At 34.7% G+C, this 18,011-nt stretch overlaps 1 protein-coding gene across 4 annotated transcripts in view; it reads left to right on the forward strand.

Moving 5' to 3' along the window:
* The window catches only part of LOC145680758 (fatty acid hydroxylase domain-containing protein 2), a 186,161-nt gene extending 179,641 nt beyond the window's left edge, over positions 1 to 6,520 (forward strand). For all 4 annotated transcript variants that reach the window (XM_081751742.1, XM_081751740.1, XM_081751741.1 and 1 more), the window contains one exon: positions 1,382 to 6,520. In XM_081751742.1, the coding sequence (XP_081607868.1) occupies positions 1,382 to 1,541 (160 nt within the window). In that variant the 3' untranslated portion in view covers positions 1,542 to 6,520. The remainder of the gene's footprint in view (positions 1 to 1,381) is intronic.
* Positions 6,521 to 18,011: the final 11,491 nt, after the last annotated feature.

The raw sequence follows: 18,011 nt of genomic DNA on the forward strand, positions 1-18,011 counted from the left end.
CATTCTCTTCAGAATAGAACATATTTTCAAACGGTATCATTTACATGTCTTCATCGTGTATTTGAGGCGGGAAAATCGCGGAAAAAGGGATTTTTTGTTAATTTTTTTTTTTTTTTTTTTTAACACTTTTGCTCCTCTGGACCCTCCTGTTTTAACGCAGAGATCTGAAACAAATCTGAAAAATACGAAGGTGTGCACTGAAAGTGTGTGCAAAATTTCAGTCTCCTAGATGCAAAAGTAAGCCCGCCAAATAATAATAAAAATAGGCATAACAAAAAAAAAATTTTTTTTAAGTTAATGACGTCATCACATCCTATGTCTCGACGCTGAAAGGCGTGAAAGCACACGTAACGTGTTCTACGATGATTCCAGGCCTTTAAAAAAAAGTCGAATAATGAAGATTCTACCCTATCGCCTAAAAATAGTAGTATAATTTGAAAGGGTTAATAAAACAGTAGAATAATAATAATACAATAATATCCCAACACTAACCCAATTTAGCACGATCGGAGATATGCCCCGGGATGGGGAGGGAATCCCTCTGGACGAGTCCTGAGATTATCACTGATAAGACGCTCCTTATTTTCTGTTCAGTTGTGAAGGAAAAATATTTTCGCTGCACGTTAATACAAAGTGATATTTATTTCCGTGGGACGTAAAAAAAAAATAATAAAAATAAAAATAAAAAAATAAAAAAAAAATAAAATAAAATAAAATAAAATAAAAAATAAAAAAAAAAATAAATGATATTTTAGCAAGAAGCTTATGCGAATTAATAATGTTTGGCTAAATACAGAATCTCATAGCGTCTTGGAAATATCTATGCGCATGTGCGCATGTGTGTGAAACGATAAATACAGTAATTGTACCCAAACTACATTTACTGAGTTGTAGTTGAAATGATGTTACCTATTATAGGGAAACCAGGAAGAGATCTAACGACACCGAATCGGGAATACTTACTGAAATTCAAATAATCGAAACCTGTATCGACATAAAAGACGCATTTCAGTTTTGGACTTATTCTGAAAAGAGAAAGTATGTCTTACATGCTGGCAAAGACGGTGTTTTTGTTACTTACTTCATTGATCTGTTCATTGTCTCTATGATCGTGTATTCCTATAAGATTGAGTTTTGAATATCTGTTGATATATGCAAAAGCGTGGCTTCTGCACCATTCGACGGACCGAATTTTAAAATTAGAAGTTAAGTTTCCTGAAATTTTCACCATTTCACTATTCATGTAACATTTATCCTAACATTGAGTATGTCATAATGTTACTGTTGCCGTAATATAATTTTAAGGTTTGAAAAATATTACAAAAATAAAAGAATGCATAATACTATTTTAATGTTTAATGAATAAATATATTTTTTTAAGGTTTAATCAATGTTTTGGAGTGCTGGGACTTCTGGATCGTTTACACGGTACAGACACAATGTTTCGCAATACTCGAGCTTACGCACGACACATCATGATGTTGAGTTTGGTTCCAGTGAGGGAGTTGTATCCAGATGAAGAAAAATGCAAGAGAAATTGAAGGCATAACCAAGGTATTAATATAAGAGTGAATTCTAAACCGCAAGAATGCAGTAATGTTTTAAATGTGTATAAACATAACTTTTAATTGTGGTTGTGAATAGAGAAAATAACGTTATTACGCGCTGCGTCATGTTGAATTTATCAAATATATATATATATGTATATACACACACGTGTAAGCAGCATGAAAGTACTGTTCTTTCTTGTAGATTGTTACGGTTATATCTCATTAATTGTGTTTCACAAGAATAATAATACATAGTATATCACCATCAGAGTGTTGGTCACAGTTAGAAATTGGTATAGTGTGCATCACACACTTAACCGTAAAATTTGTGTTCCAAGAATAATCAATTTGTAAGCCATTACTATTTTATTCAATTATACCTAAAGAAGGTAATGTTACATGACATTGTGTACAAGTAGGTAACTAGAGATAATGTATGTTACCATAAGTAGCTATTAACATAGTGTACCAAACCACTTTTGCTTATACAAAAAAACAAAAATCGAAAATACTATTTTAAAGAGAGAGAGAGAGAGTTATTGTTAAGTGTAGCACCTACTCCGTAAACTGAATTTATAGTTAGACATAAGCATTTTCAGCAAGAATATAGACAAATTGTATTTCTGGTGAAAACGGAATTATTAATCAAATGTTCAATTATACATTTCTCTCTTCCATTAGAGAAGGTAGATTACATGAACCAATATGTGCTGGATTTTATATACATATATTTTAAATAATATATGTAGAGATGCATGCTACCTATATCAGTGATTTCCTATATATCACGTGTATTTTCGTACATTTCCACATATACCGGTATTTCTTAGTTAAAAAAGGTGTTGAATGTAAAACTAATACGGATTCTAAACTAAGGCGTGAGTAAATGTAATGAAAAATTCCTTTCGAAATTCATAGTATCATTCATACTATGAATCAGTAATATAACCATATTTAGGTACTATAGAAAACTTACAGTATAAGTAATGATATGTGTAGTTTTTAGTAATCAGTAATGGAAAAGTTATTTTGTATACTAGAAACCATTCAAACCTCCAGAAACTATCAGGAAAACAAAAACAATTAAATATATATATTATTCTTTCTGATGGTTGAGTATGAGTGTCCTTTTCGTGAGGTAAAGCTTCTGAAATATATTCTAATAAACTGATAAATCTACAATCAAATAAAAAATCTGCGCACTAATTGAATTTAGGAAAAATGATAGTAGAAACAATACTATTATATATTCATCAGTAATAATTTTTTTTCTGAATTTGATATATACATATGCATATCCAAAGATATAGAAATCTCAAACCATTGTGTATTAACAATATACATAATTATATATGTAATCTTGCGTGCATTGTAGTTGCATTACTTTGTTTTACCGGAATAAAATATCTTTAACTCCGAATAATGTGTTCAGGCCCTCTTATTTTTACCAGTGTGTTGCACATCGAAAGTTTTTACTTTTGTACACAAGAAGTATTTTATTAATTCACAAATGGAGAGTGAAAATTAAGTCTTTGATGAAATGTCAATAAAAAAATTTATATGAAAAATAAAGGGCTTGGTTATTTTCAGCGGAACAACAAGGATTATTCCAATACTATTATGACAATAGATTGTAACTTCTTAATTAAATATGTACCAGCTTTGTTCCGATGAAAATAGAACTAATGGAAACAAATATGTAATATTACATATTTGAAATCCTTCGTCTAAATCTGTTCAACATGATGACTTCTTATTAATCATTAACGGGAGTATAATGCACACTTTATTGGCATGTCACTTGTACGTTGACTTAATTTATGTATTATCAGGATTTATTAAAGAAACCGAGAGCATTGATTTACGTCATATTTGTACCTATCTACAGTTAGAGAAGGTTGAGGTCTAGAACTTAAAAATAGTGTAGTGATAGGTCATTAAATTAAAACGCTCTTCGAAACATTGACGAAAAATTAAATCCATAAGTGTTAATGACATATTTCACACAGTATTTGTGTCGTAAGAAATACAGAATCAATTATCTGGTGATGTATCTTTAGGAAACATTATTATTCAACTATTAATAATCAATTTGTTAAGAAACGAAATCATTATTAATTAATCTTTAAACTATCATATGTACTTAGAGGTTATCTGTATTGCGGAAGTGAATTGTAACGATAATATTCATTGAGTAGCGACGAACTATTGTACTGAAATATGTTTTTATATGTACGGAATAAAGAAATCATATGTAAAACTGATTTTAGTTATCATTAAATATTCAACAGAATAATATTTCATCGAAAAATCTTGAATATAATAATCATATTTCATTAATTGTTTGTTGTGCTTTTGAGGTATTTATTTGAGCGCAATGAATATATCTTCGCCGAGCTTATTCAATGTTCTTGTGAATGTTGGTCATCGTTTCTTACAATTAATCTATTTGATTCGGTGAAAATAAATATTTTATATTATTATACATAGTAACTATATAGGCCATTCTAAAATCGCAAAGAAAACTATTGATTTCACTAGGAGGTCCAACCGTAAATGTTTCAAAGACATCATCAAACATAGTGGTTCCGATTTGCGAAATTCGGATCCCATGTTAAACTGAGAGACCTGTCTCTTGTAGCCTCGATCTTTAAAAGGGACATTGACTGCAACCTCCAATCAATCATCAAAAACAACAGAAAAGTTGATTTTTTTATATAAAGGAAAGAAACAGTACTGACAGTCAAATCTGAATAACTGTAAAACCTCTATTAATGGGAATCTTATCCTTCAGCATTATTTCTTATGAGACTTACTAAGTATGAAACTTGTTAATGAGATACCCCTATAAGTGGGATTAAGTTGCAGTCTTGTGATTCCACTTATTCATGTTTGAATGTATTAATGCGTATTTAATTAGTTCGAAAGTTTATACGTATTTAATTAAAAGTTTGAAACTATCTAGTTAAGCAACATGGGAATCTGAATTAAAATATAGTACTTATGTTAGTAAAATTAAATGTATAAACTAGAAAAGTAATGTGAAACTCAATAATAAACAGTAACCATAGTAATAACCACTCAAACCACAGTAATAAACTCAATTGTCTGTATGAATAATGAAACGAAATTGAATTCAAAGTAAAGACTCAAGATATGCAATATAGGGGAAACGTGAGTTGAATAAAGAAAGAATGGATCAAAACTGCATTGTCGTAACTTGTCTGCATAGGTAAAGAATATAATTACTATATATTAGACAGTCATATTTTACTTACACAATCTATACATTTCTGAGAAATAGCTGTCTAAACTAACAAAAAGAAAAAGTGAATTTGGAATGAAAATAAGGTTCTTAATCATTGTTTCTTTTCTTTTTTCTTTTTTTAAATTTATGTAATAGTTTTGGAAAGAAGAGAAAGTTCTAAATCGCCTCATGATGAAGGCACCATAGTAATATTGGAAAAATAATTTGAGAAATAAATATTTGCTTTCTTAAAAATCAAATTATTATACTTTGCTTCTAATGAAGTTAGCCCTCCCATGCTGTATAGTGACTAAGGCATGTCTCTTTGGTGCATGTAGTCCCCGATTCGATTCCCGGTGGGAGAGAACAAAAAATTGAATTTCACAATTATTCATTTTCATTTCATTCATTTCTGAACAAACAAATAAACCAAAGAGTTAATGATGAGATTGCGTAAATATATCGAAAAGCATGTCATGTAAGAAATCCGTTAGAAATTGACTGCGAATTATTTTAATTTAATAATAGATTTTAGAGAGAAAAAATTAACATAAGGAATATTATGGTTTAAGTTGCACTAGGGTTTTTATCAAAATGCAAAAGAAAATAATGCTTTGCGGAAGGTTTTAAACATAATGCATAGATAGGCAAATTTACCATCTTGTGCTTTTGTTTCTAACGTGTGCACTCTGATGGTAGGAACGTGCAGCATTTGTTGGTGTGAAGTATTTAATACAATTTTAATAATGCTTTTTTTTTCTTTGTTTTTAATATTCTTGTTGATATAGACAGTAATTGGATATATACAGAAGATGGGTTAGAAATCGAAGCGGTTCTTCATTTTGAGTTTTCATTAACACTATTCTTGAGTTTCGTTAGTTGTACTAGATCTTAAGTTTGTGGCAAATGACTTCCCAATGAGTGCAGATTATGATTTTACATATGCATCATAAAATATGCCCCTTCGTTTGCTAAACCATTTTCTGTATATGCTTAAAAATGTAATTGAAAAATTTGATAAGTATTCAATGGTGCTCGTTGTCGAAAAGTTAGAATATTATTATTCATTTTTGTAAATAATCAAATTATATATATATATATATATATATATAAATGTGTATGTTTAAGTGGAAGGAAGTGACTCATTCTTGTAAGGCTGTGGTTTGTTGTGATAGAATACCAATGAATCTGCTGTGTTTGGTTTGTTATATAAATACATTTATATGTTCCTTTGTTCACCCTATCTAATCATACGAATAGTTATTTGCAACCTTTCTTCTATTAGCAAGAAACTTACCCTATATAGGTAGTAAAGCTGACAAACGTAATATGTCATTTCAATACAATTCCATGTGTGTTCACTACAACAATTACTAATTGTTATTTCATAAAAGTTATATACATGTTGAAGATATTCAAACCGCTTCTTGACTTAAGTCTGTGAATTAAAACTTTTAGTCAGTGTTTTACTTTGAATAATATTTGTAATATACGTATATATAATATATACATGTGTTGAAGTATTTTTAAGTGGCTTTCTCAAATATGTAGTAATTTCTTGGTATTAACTTTCTTGTTTTTAACTTTATTGCATTTTAAGTACGTGATTCAGACAATCATTGTAATGTAATTTAATATAAACGTGCAAGTTCTATTTTAGTTTTGCTGTAAAAATCGCCTGTGATGTATTTTTTTAAAGCAGAAATAAATGTATCATACACTATTTTACGTTTCTTTTAAAGAAGAGAAAAACTTTATATATACATTTGGTGCATGTGAAAGCAAAATCACAACATACATTCTCTGGATTTCATGCAATATTCCATGCGAGGCCAAAAAGATGAAATAAACTATCATGCGACTTCATATCCTTTCATTATAGGCAACCAGCATTTCTTTGCTACTGTACAGATTGCATAGAAGATAGGGAATGTTATAGATTTTAAACGGAATATGGATAGCCACCATTAATGTAATCTTGATTCATTGATACAGATTTGTTGCAGTCGAGTCTGCTGCTGCTATGCTAAATGTAATGAAAATCTCAGTTGCCTTTCTTTCAGTGAACTAAATACCTAAAGTTTATTCAAGGAACTTCAGTACCTCATATAAACAAAACGCATAGTGATTGTTTCATTTTATTGGTTAAAGAGCCTTGGAACATCCATGCGGCAGAAGAAAATAGTCCATTGTCAAGTAAGCTGTTTTTCAATGTTTTGGCTGCTTATAAGGCACATTACCAGAAATGCAATTTCCTTACATTTAAATAATAGAAATAACACCGTATCTAAGAATTAAATTGAATTAATGCAATAAAAGAGAATAAACATGCGTAGAAATTGTATTTGACCCGCCCTACGCGCGAATCAGTTTACAACATGGCCGCGTGCGGGGAATTATGTAAGATACAAACACGGTACAAGCACGTGCTTCTCGAAAAAAAAAAAAAAAAAAAGCGCTGACCGATAGCCAATCATCCGATGACTGGCGGAGTAGTACCATTCCGCAACGTTTACATCAGGATCAGAAGGTTCGTTGAGTGAACTATAACAATTGGTTTTCCAGCCAACTTCAACTCCTTCGCACATGATGAGAAAACAAATGCACGCTGGGAGGCTAATACACTTTGTCTTCTCACCACGTAACATCGGATAATTCAGTGCGTGTAGGCTAATTAAAAATAATTAACTAGTTTTCACTTAAAAATAGCAGCAAAAGTTTAGAGCACTGTCGTCATTCGTGGACGACACATACCGCACTGTAATAATAAGAATTGGGAGAAACAAAACAATGAATGTAAATATAAGGTAAACGTATGTTTTGTTTAAAGAAAGTACTGAAATTTAAATTCTAAGAATGATAAATTCTTAGGGAATTCTAAGAATTACCTAAAACCACTACGAAAGTTGTACAGTATTTGATACTTTTATGGCATAGATGGTGAAGAATACTACACAATAACCTTGGCATTGAACAAATTAAAATATCAAAAGATTGCTAACCTATTTAATTTTTACTGAACAAATTATATCTACTTTTAAATATTTAAGTGACTTTTAAAATGAGATAACTTTGTTTTAAATAAAAACGTATTATCATTTTTTTCTTTCTTCGTGCTGTCAAAATATTAAAATTATCCCACTACGTTGTTTTTATTTTGTTTATCGGCGTATGTGCTCTCTGTTCAACAAAATAACAAAAAAATGACTTCGTACGCTGATAGTTTTCCGGATGAAATAGATCCATGCTGGCGACAATGACAACAGCTGAAATCATACTTGGCGTCTTATGAAGATTCAAGATGGCGATATATCACGAATCCTGGTGGTAAATGCTGGTCACACACATTCCTGCGGTGATGGACGTTGCTGAATGAAAACCGTATCTTATGGATACCTGAATGAAAACGCCTGGGAACATCCGTCATCATTGGCAGCCAAGAAATTCAAAATCCCAACATCTGTCAAGAAAACAATGGCTACCGTGTTTCGGAATTGTTAAAAGTGTTATTTATGTTGAATTTCTGTGAACATGTATTGCCAAACCATGAAGACAGGCTGAAAGCAGCCATATGTAAAACGAAAAGGGGCACTACGAGACAGGGCGTTATTACTGCACGATAACACATGACCATATGCAATCCAGCGGCCCCGTACACACACCATAAATTTCATCTGGGAAATTCTTGACCTTTTCCCGTATAGAGCTGATTTAGCCCCTTCCGACTACCATTTGTTAGAACCCTTAAAGAAACACCTCCATGAGCGGTGTTTCGATACATTGGAAGAAGCACAACAGGCTATGGAAAATCTGGAGCAAGATTTCTTTGCAAATGGCATGGACGATTTGGTGTCACGTTGGAATGCAAGTTTGGACCGCAATAGTTCCTATGTCGAATGTTCGCGCTATACCATGTGTCAAACATCATACAGTTTCAGATATTTATCCTACACGTTTTCATAGGGTAACTGTTATTATCAGAGTTACAACGAAATGTAAGAGGGAGAAATCGTCTCCAAATATAATGTTTTCAATTTAAAGTGAAGTATTTTTTTAAATTTAAATCGGACGACCTGTTTGGGCTGTACACTCTTTATGAGGCCAATGTTAAATGAAAATGCAACGTTGCCATTTACCTGGACCCACAACATAAGTAAATGAAGTTACTGTTTCAAATGGAGACTGGCCATCTACATGTTAGCGTAAAAGACAGTAACTTCATTCACTTGTGTTGTGGGTCCATATAAATGGCAACGTTGCGTTTTCATTTAACATTGGGCGCATAAAGAGTGTACACCCCAAACGGCTCGTCCGATGTAAGAAAAATCCTTCACTTTAGATTGAAAACAACATATTTGGAGACGGTTTCCCCTCTTACATTTTGTTGTAACTCTGATAATAACAGTTACCCTGTCAGGGGACTTTTGAGACACCCTGTATATATACAGCCGCGGATCCCGAATATGATCAAGGGAGACGCTGAACCATAGTTTGCCGCTTTATACAGTGCAAAGAAAGTAGGACTGAAACCCATTTTATCCAGTGTATGCCTGAGCGTCAAGGGGGGGGGGGGGGTTATAGCCCCCTTGGATCCGCGCTTGTATTTGATATCAGGTACAGTTTTTGCTAACACCTGTCGACGGATAAACCTATTTTATAGGACTTACCATACTTACACATAGTCGGAAGTCTAAAAGTGCAGATAATGAGTTGCTACTATAAAGAATGTGTTTTAATTAAGAGTGGACTTAAAGCTATATAAAAGGTTGCTGTTTAAATATACCAACCACTGCATTGTATTGTTATGGAGTGAATATTATTATTATTATTATTATTATTATTATTACTGTCATCTTGCTTTAAATATTTAATAGAATATCATTGTAACTGATAGGGATAGCCCAAGTTGACACCAAATTTATTCATAATTGATCTGCGATTCTTACCTACATCATTGGCTCCTTAATTTAATTTAGCCTCAAGCCCCGCAAACACATGATCAGATGAGAAACCGAGAGGTTATCAAGTACCTCGACTAAAACGGACTGGCCCCAAAGAATCCATATTGGTATACTGTTGAGAAACCTTGCACTTTTTAATGCTACTGTGATAAACTGCGTTGCAGATTTCCAAAAGTGTCAGACATTCACTGCAGATGAATTTCTTCCAGGCACCTTCAACAGTGCCGACCCAGAAAACATCGGTGTCATCTACGACATGGTGTATTGCAGAATTGAAGACATTTGGTATATTATAGAAACTATTGGCATTTCGAATAAGAGGTTACAACACACACTGATAAAGTGCTGAATATACAGTCTATGGCAGATCATGAGGGAAATATCGGCCAAGCAGGTTCCCAAATATCTGGATGAGGAACACAGCCGGCAGCGAGTGTATTATTCTTTCCAGGTATACTCCCCTAACTTCTCCAAGTTGACCAATCACCCTCCGCCTGAGTTCAAATACATCAAATAATGCTTCAATGCAGCCTCAGCGCATTTTGATTTCTTCAGTGGACACGAACTTTTCTAGAAGAAACGAGTGTGTGCTCGTTTATGAGCACGCCATTTATCTTTATAAACAGGATACAAGCTCATTTCAGTAAATATGACTTAGGATATGGCTTACATCCATCAATTTCATCCTGAGACAAAATAGGTTTCAAGGCACACAGACACTTCATTCCCACTTCCATAATATTTCATGTGAGACGATGCGAGGTAAGGTGATGACCAGGGTTTAAGTAAAAAAGATATGTGAGATCGCAGTGGAAAGCTGTCTGAAATCGTTCTGATGCAGCACCAAGACAAAACGGTTATAGGCGTAACAATGAACTGCGAAGAAATAAAATGTTACTCCATCTAATTTAGTATCTACGAGTATAGAAAAGGGTTTGACGTTTGTGAGACTATTTTTGGTTTCGTTAGAAATTTGTAAAAAATGAAAACTAAGGCAAGAAAAGCAGAAAAGTTAGAAAAAATCAAATTACCCAGTGAGATTTGAACCAGCTTTAAAACAAAGAAACAACACGCATGGCTATCGAAACAACTCTAGAGTTCTCTTTCAGTTATATTAATAGCTAAGAACCCCTCAATAATTCTCCTTGTTTTTTACGTTTTTTTTTGGTTTTTGTTTTGTTTTTGGTCGAAAAGTGTATGCGCTCTCTTCAACAACAATACAGTTTTCAGCATTCGCCAAGATACTACAGGGTGAGGCATAAGTCGGTTAATACCCCTGTAGCACACGAACGGCTTGGCATTCACACTCCGTTCATGGTATATGTTGTTCGGATGGGTAATGGACCATATTGCACGACATGGTTGCCATGGCGGCCATCTTGGATCTAACTTTAGACTTTGAAATGGAAAGGGGGGCATATGGGTTCATTTGACATGGGCTCGATCTCAGGGAAACAGTAGTGCAGTCCATTTTTACTTACCGTTATCAGTTAAGAAGTTATTGTATCACAAAGGTGAAAATTTGACATTACAGCATACTTTTCTCTGCTGTTCCAGGTGATGTAAGATGTCGCTAACAATCCCAGAACGAATCGAGATCGTGGAGAAGAGTAGTGGGCAATCTGCCAGAGTGAGTGCGGATGAGTTTAATGCATCCCACCCAGAGAGGAAGAACATCTCACACGTTGCAGTGTTCAAGTTGTTGAAGTTCCATGAGAGAGGCTCGATGCACAAGGATAGATATGGACGCCCACGGACCGTTAATGCCGACAACAAGGCGACAGAAGGTTGGCTGTTGCTTGGAAAAGCGCAAAACACAGTTCCAGTCGTGTGGCATCCATAACAGAAATCAGTCAGCGATCAGTACTACGGGTGCTGCATGTGAACAAGTGATACCCATACACCTCATAGCAGAACACGCCGCGATCTGCGATGTGATCGCAGAAAATTTTCCGCGCCTGTGCAGAAAAATTGCCAGAGGAAAAAGAAATATAGCCAACAGAAAAGTATAAAAACATGCCTGCTATGTGTAGATGTCTTAAATGCACGCATAAATACAGTGTGAACTGTATTTTTACATCGCGTAAAGCGTATTTTTAACAATCACAAGTGTTTGTTCTACGGAAAATTTTTAACTTACAAAAGCTCATCGCAGTTCTGTCATCGGGATTGAATGTTATAAGGAGTTCAATGCTGGAAGAGAATCTGTAGAAGATGGCGAGCTCCCAGGTCCAAGCAACAATTGAAATAATTGACAAAGTTTGGGATATCATTTTGAATAACTGGAATACAAGTCTCAGGGTAATATCAGATCTCATTGGAGTGAATAAGGAGACTGTTCACCAAAGTAACTGTGTGAAAGTTTCTTGCTTCATTCCTTAGAGGAGGAGCAAAAACTAGAAAGAGTGAACCATTGCGTTCGTAGGATTTTGGCCCAAGTTTTGTGTTACCACACCCCACATACTCGCCAAACCTGTCCGCTTGTGATTAGTTTCGTCAAATTAAAAACAATACTAAAGGATTACTTTTTTGACAGTGTTTTTACCATCCGGAAAGCATGACGATTGATTTATTTTATTTTATTTTTTTATTTATTTATTTATTTATTATTATTATTATTATTTTAGTTTAAGGTACCACGATTGTGACTTACTGGATCGTCCATAGCTTATATGGATAAAAGATGTTCCTAATTTGAATAAATCGATAGGTAAATTGGTTCCATTTGTTATTCATTAATTTTTGACAGCCCAAGGCTCGTTTCTTAGTTGCCCCATTGTGTACGTGATAAACTGATATTAAAAAGCAGGTTTATATTATTGTAAGATTTAAATTTTACAACTACGATTAACAGTTAATTTAAGAGAGTGTCCCCACTTTCTTCTTTAATGCATGTGTATAAATTGAGATATATTGTTGAATATGTATAATTCACAGACTCTCTCTTTGATTGTTGAAAATAAGTTACAAGGTTATTATTGTTGTAAGAAAAAAATCTAAACCAGTGAACTTATATTAAGGAAGTACCAATTGTAGACCCCAGAATGTATCCAGGTTAAGATATATATTTACCTATAAAAGGTATAAGAGGCAAGTAGGCGTGGAAGATAGCGACGAATTATATTATTATTATTATTAGTGATTCCTATTTTAGTTCAGTAATTGCGATTTTGACAGTATCCTTTCTAAACTATTACCATAAAATAATACTGTTATTTTCTTTTAAATCAAGACAACTAGTTAACTTAATTAGCTATCACTATGATAACGAGACTTTACTAGAATGTTTAGTTATTGGCCTATTCGATAATTTTAATTTTTTCGCACTTTTTAAATTATAATTGCAAATAATGATTATTATAATTATTTAAGGATAGTATACTATAATTAAATTCGATGATATTCAGAGTGAAAAAATGTGTTATTCAACCGAAACTCTCTTTACCCTTCAAATTTTATTAATTTAGCATCTATACTAAAATTAATTTACGCATAGCTGCTTCTGCTGCATTAGATATTTTTCATGTATTACAACTGTATATCGTTAGAAGTCATTAGATATGCAGGGTATTTCCGGGAAATGATGTAACTTGATTCCATAAAATGCTTTTATTTCAAGATATCCTTAATATAGTCAAACGTGGATAAGTATGATTGCAAGGACCTCCAAGTTAATCCCATCTATACAGATATCTCACCTATCGTTTCTTTCTTAGCAGGTTAAAATGGTAATGTTGAAGCGCAAGATTCCCAGAAATAGAGGTTTCTCACTTATCCAGGTATAACTGTACACGCATGTAAAATCCCTCGAAATGATATCCTTGAGTATCGATGTGCCATTGCCGGCATTTCGGATACGCTTCATAGCTCATTTGAACGTCTTCAACACCTATCTCTTGCAAAGTATTCGTCAGGCAACTTCCACGCTTTTAACAATCCGAAAATAGTGTCCTCACAATCTGGATTTGAGCCGGGGAAACAAAAGAAGTCAGCCGGCATCAAGTATGGCTATAGGGAGATTAGAACAGCATTGCCACGATTTGTTTCTCCAGAAATTTTCTTACTAGTATTGTCCAGGTGAATGATTAAGGTATTGGCGATATCCGGGTAATACGAACTCATTATGGGCAGCATCGTTCGAATCAAGAAAAGACATTGAGCGTTAATTTCATGTGATTTCTTAATTTGAGTCTTTTGTTGGAAAGACTCGGTAGTATGCCACCGAATCATTTGTGCTTTCCATAAATCATCATTCTTGTAGGCTTTTTATATCTGAGCAAGCCCCCATAGTAGAACATGCTGCGATCTGCAATGTGATCGCAGAAAATTCGTCGCGCCTGTACAGAAAAATTGCCAGAAAAAAAAAAAAAAAAGCCAAGAGGAAAGTATAAAAACATGCCTACTATGTGTGGACTACTCGCATAAATATAGTTTGAGCTGTTTTTTATGTCACGTAAAGCGTGTTTTTAACAATCACAAGTGTTTCTTCTGCAGAAAAATTTTTGACTTACAAAAGCTCATCGCAGAAAGACAAAGAAAGTTCTGTTATCGGGCCCATACACGCTGCAACTCCAGCAGCGGTTAACAGAGGATGACACAGACAGGCGAGTGCAGTTTGGTGAATGGGCCACTGAAAGGTGTGAGGATGATCCCATGTTCCTACAATGTGTTCTTTCCAGTGATGAGGCATTACTTTCCGTCCACGGAGAGATCAATAAACAAAATCACAGATACTGGAGTGGCACAAACAGATTGGAACCTATACAGCAAAGAGGTGGGTGGGGAAAAGGTGATGGTGTGGTGTGGAATCTGGGGGAAGTGCATTATTGGACCGTACTTCATCCACAGCACCCTGAGTGGTGAGAAATATCGTGAATTGCTCGAGGATGATGTGTTCCTTGCTCTCTTGAATGAGGACGGTGAATTTCCATCCTTTTTCCAGCAAGACGGGGCTCGACCTCACTATGCGTTATATTCACGCCAATGGCTTGATAAACAATTTCTGGGACATTGAATAGGGCGACGGAGACTGATAGAGTGGCCACCACGATTCCCAGGTCTTACGCCGCTAGACGACTTCCTCTGGGGCCATCTGAAGAACTTGGTTTGTCAAGAACCCATCCTTGATATCTACCATCTGATGCAGCGGGTTCTGCAATGTTGTGAAACAGTGAACTCGGACATGCTATTGCGAGTCCATGCGCATTGGCAGAGGCGCCTTGGAATGTGTCTTACTCAAGGACAGCACATAGAGCACATGCTGTAATGCCAAATTTTCACCCTTTATGACACATAACGGTGGGTAAAAATGGACTGCCCTAATGTTTTCCTGAGATCGAGTCCGTGTCAGATGATACGCCACATGCCCCCCTTCCCACGTAAAAATTCAAAGTTGGATCTAAGAGAGTCGCCATCGCAACCATGTCGTGCAATATGGTCCGTTATCCATCCGAACAAACATATACCATGAACGAAGTGTGAACGCCAAGCCATTCGTGTGCCACAGGGGTGTTAACCGACTTATGCCTCACCCTGTATATTGTTGTGAACGTAACATTGCATTAAGCAACAAAATAGGAGTTGAGTATTTTAAACAACGAATTGTGAGCTGCGTTCGGAAGTCTCGTTATTTTTTTCCTATTCTTCGAATAAGTTATTGTCAAACTTTCTTTTTTTAAGGGACTTGGAGAAATTCCCGTGCGCAATTATATTTTGAGGAGTGTACATTGGAACGTTTACTTTAAAAACTTCAGTTTGTTCTTACCAACAATTTCCAATTTCAATCCTATTTTAGATATACCACTTGACATTTCTCGCTAAATGTGGAATAAGTAATTCCACTTTGAATGGAAATTATTATTATTATTAATTCTTGACTATAGTTTGGGTCTCAATTCAACAATGAGACAGAACAAATACATCAAATTGATTCCTGTATATACAGTAACTCTGCAAGAAATGTAAAATTTCCCTTATTTTTTAAATAGACTTTCGGTTCGAATAGACCAATTTAAATAGTATTCTTTCACGTATTTCCCTGTAAGTTACAGAAAGTTGCACTGAAACTGGCTTATTTATTCCCAAATTGTTGATGAAAGAACAGATATTGATAAAGGTTGTGAATACCAAAGGGTCTTTCCTAATAAAATAGTGAAATCGGCCCTTGATCCAAATTGGGTCGCTATTGACCCAAAATGTTACCCTTGACCGAAAACTACATCAAAGGAAATTTTGACCCCCTACCCTTACCGAATTATTTTATCATACATGCTGAAAATTGAATATTTTTTTATTTTGGTGGGGGTAGTCGAAAAATTTTGAAACTTTCACAGATTGTAGATACTATTTAGACGTAAATGTGCATTTTTTTTCAAAACTATCGATGCGTATTTTCTTTTATTCTTTTGCGTGTTGAAAATTTCAAAAAATTGTAGAAAAAAATATTTGGAGGGGACACGTCGCTGATTTTTGGTTAAAAAAAAGTTATACCCTTAGGTACATATATTTTTTCGAGGCCTGAAAGTAAAATGAAATGAAATCTTTCAGTTTTACGTCCCACGGTTATGCCGGTTAGGCTAAAGGAGACGGTGATGGTGAGAGATGAGTGAAATGGTGGAATGAAGAAAGTGGGAGGAAACGGGAGAACCCCGAGAAAACCCACGAGCACGGTGTTTGTTCACCACAAAGTTCACTTGGCGGAGGCTGGGATCGAACCCGCGACCTCAAGCACCAGAGGTGAACGCTCTACCACTGAGCCACCGCGCCCCCGAGGCCTGAAAGTGATGGCAACATTGTCAAAGAGAAATAAAGCTGAAAACAACCGTATTTTTCGCAGTTTTTTCCACCACTTTAGGGCCATCAAGGTGAGGAGCCCTTCAAACAATCCTTTGCCACAGTTCACAAATGTCATATCTCTTGCGTCCCTTCCGCTTCTGTCGTTCTTCGGCTGCTTCGATTGTGTCCATTTCGGAATAGAAACACCAAATATATCTCCGTAACAGTGCTTCCACTTCAACCGTCTCTTGCACAACGAAGTTACACACACATCGCGACGGCTCCTTGTATCTATCAGTGCTTGCTTCACTGGCCGCACACAGTGGCGCTCTCTACTGCGAGCTGTGTAATTTTGTTGTGCAAGAGTTGGTTGAAGTGGAAGCACTGTGCGGTGAAGTGGAAGCACTACATGACGATGCAGTGAAAATTATTTTATAAATTCGGTTTTATTCTAGTATACTCTTGCACGTTCTTATTAATCTTCTATTGAGTAAATGACGGAGATTAAAATTAGCATAAAAAAAATCTACCCAAAATTATTTCGATACCAGATCATAAATTATTGAAGCAAAATGGACGTTACTGTTGTTTTCTTTTTTAAATTATGATCAATGATAATAAACCAGGGTTGGCAAAAACCATGTTTTTTATTGAAAAAACAAAAAGTTTTTTTTTTTTTTTTTGGGTTTAAACCAGGTTTTATTGGTTTAAATAATTTACTCTATGTATTTATATTAGATATGGACAGAAATTAGTTTGTTTCGCCTTGGTGTTATTATGCAACAACAAGGTTATGCTGGAAGGGGTCACATAAGTTTAAAGCGTAATCCAAATCGCTTCTCGGCTTCATCCAAGAAAAAATGTCAATCACGACACGAAACCGGGACTAATTAAAAACAAATGCGATTGCCGACTCACTCACGAAGGACTCCTGATAAAAATACATTGTACTGATCTTTACATAGGCGTATTGTTAATATAATTGTCAAAGAGTCATTTCAAAAGGACAAAAAGATACAGTTACACAAGTAGAATTATATATAAATCGGGAAACTCCCGCCTTAGCCATTGGGAAAATCCTGTTATTACTTTAAATGTATTTGTATGTAAAATTTTAAGGTCAACGTATCATAATCACTACGCTAAAACTGAGGTATTAAATTACAAACTTGGTATGTAGATATCATTCAATAAAATTAAAACAAAGTCAAATTCAAGCTGCTGATGGAAGCTGCGTAGGCAGTTGATAAATTTGGCCAATTTCTATCAATATATTTAAACAACGTTGGCTTCTTTATAAAACAACAGGCATTCAGGCAAGTAGAAATATATAATTTGGTTTCGTTTCGTATGTTTAGGCTTAACATCCTTATGAAATACCAAGGTTATCACGGAGAAGACTTTCGCTTAAAGGGACACCTCGAATCGCTACTTGGTTTACACTTGAAAGATGGGTTGTGGTTCGACCGAGAATTGAAC

This window comes from Thermobia domestica, chromosome 3, assembly GCF_964235325.1.
Source record: "Thermobia domestica chromosome 3, izTheDome1.hap1.1, whole genome shotgun sequence".
Taxonomy (NCBI): domain Eukaryota; kingdom Metazoa; phylum Arthropoda; class Insecta; order Zygentoma; family Lepismatidae; genus Thermobia; species Thermobia domestica.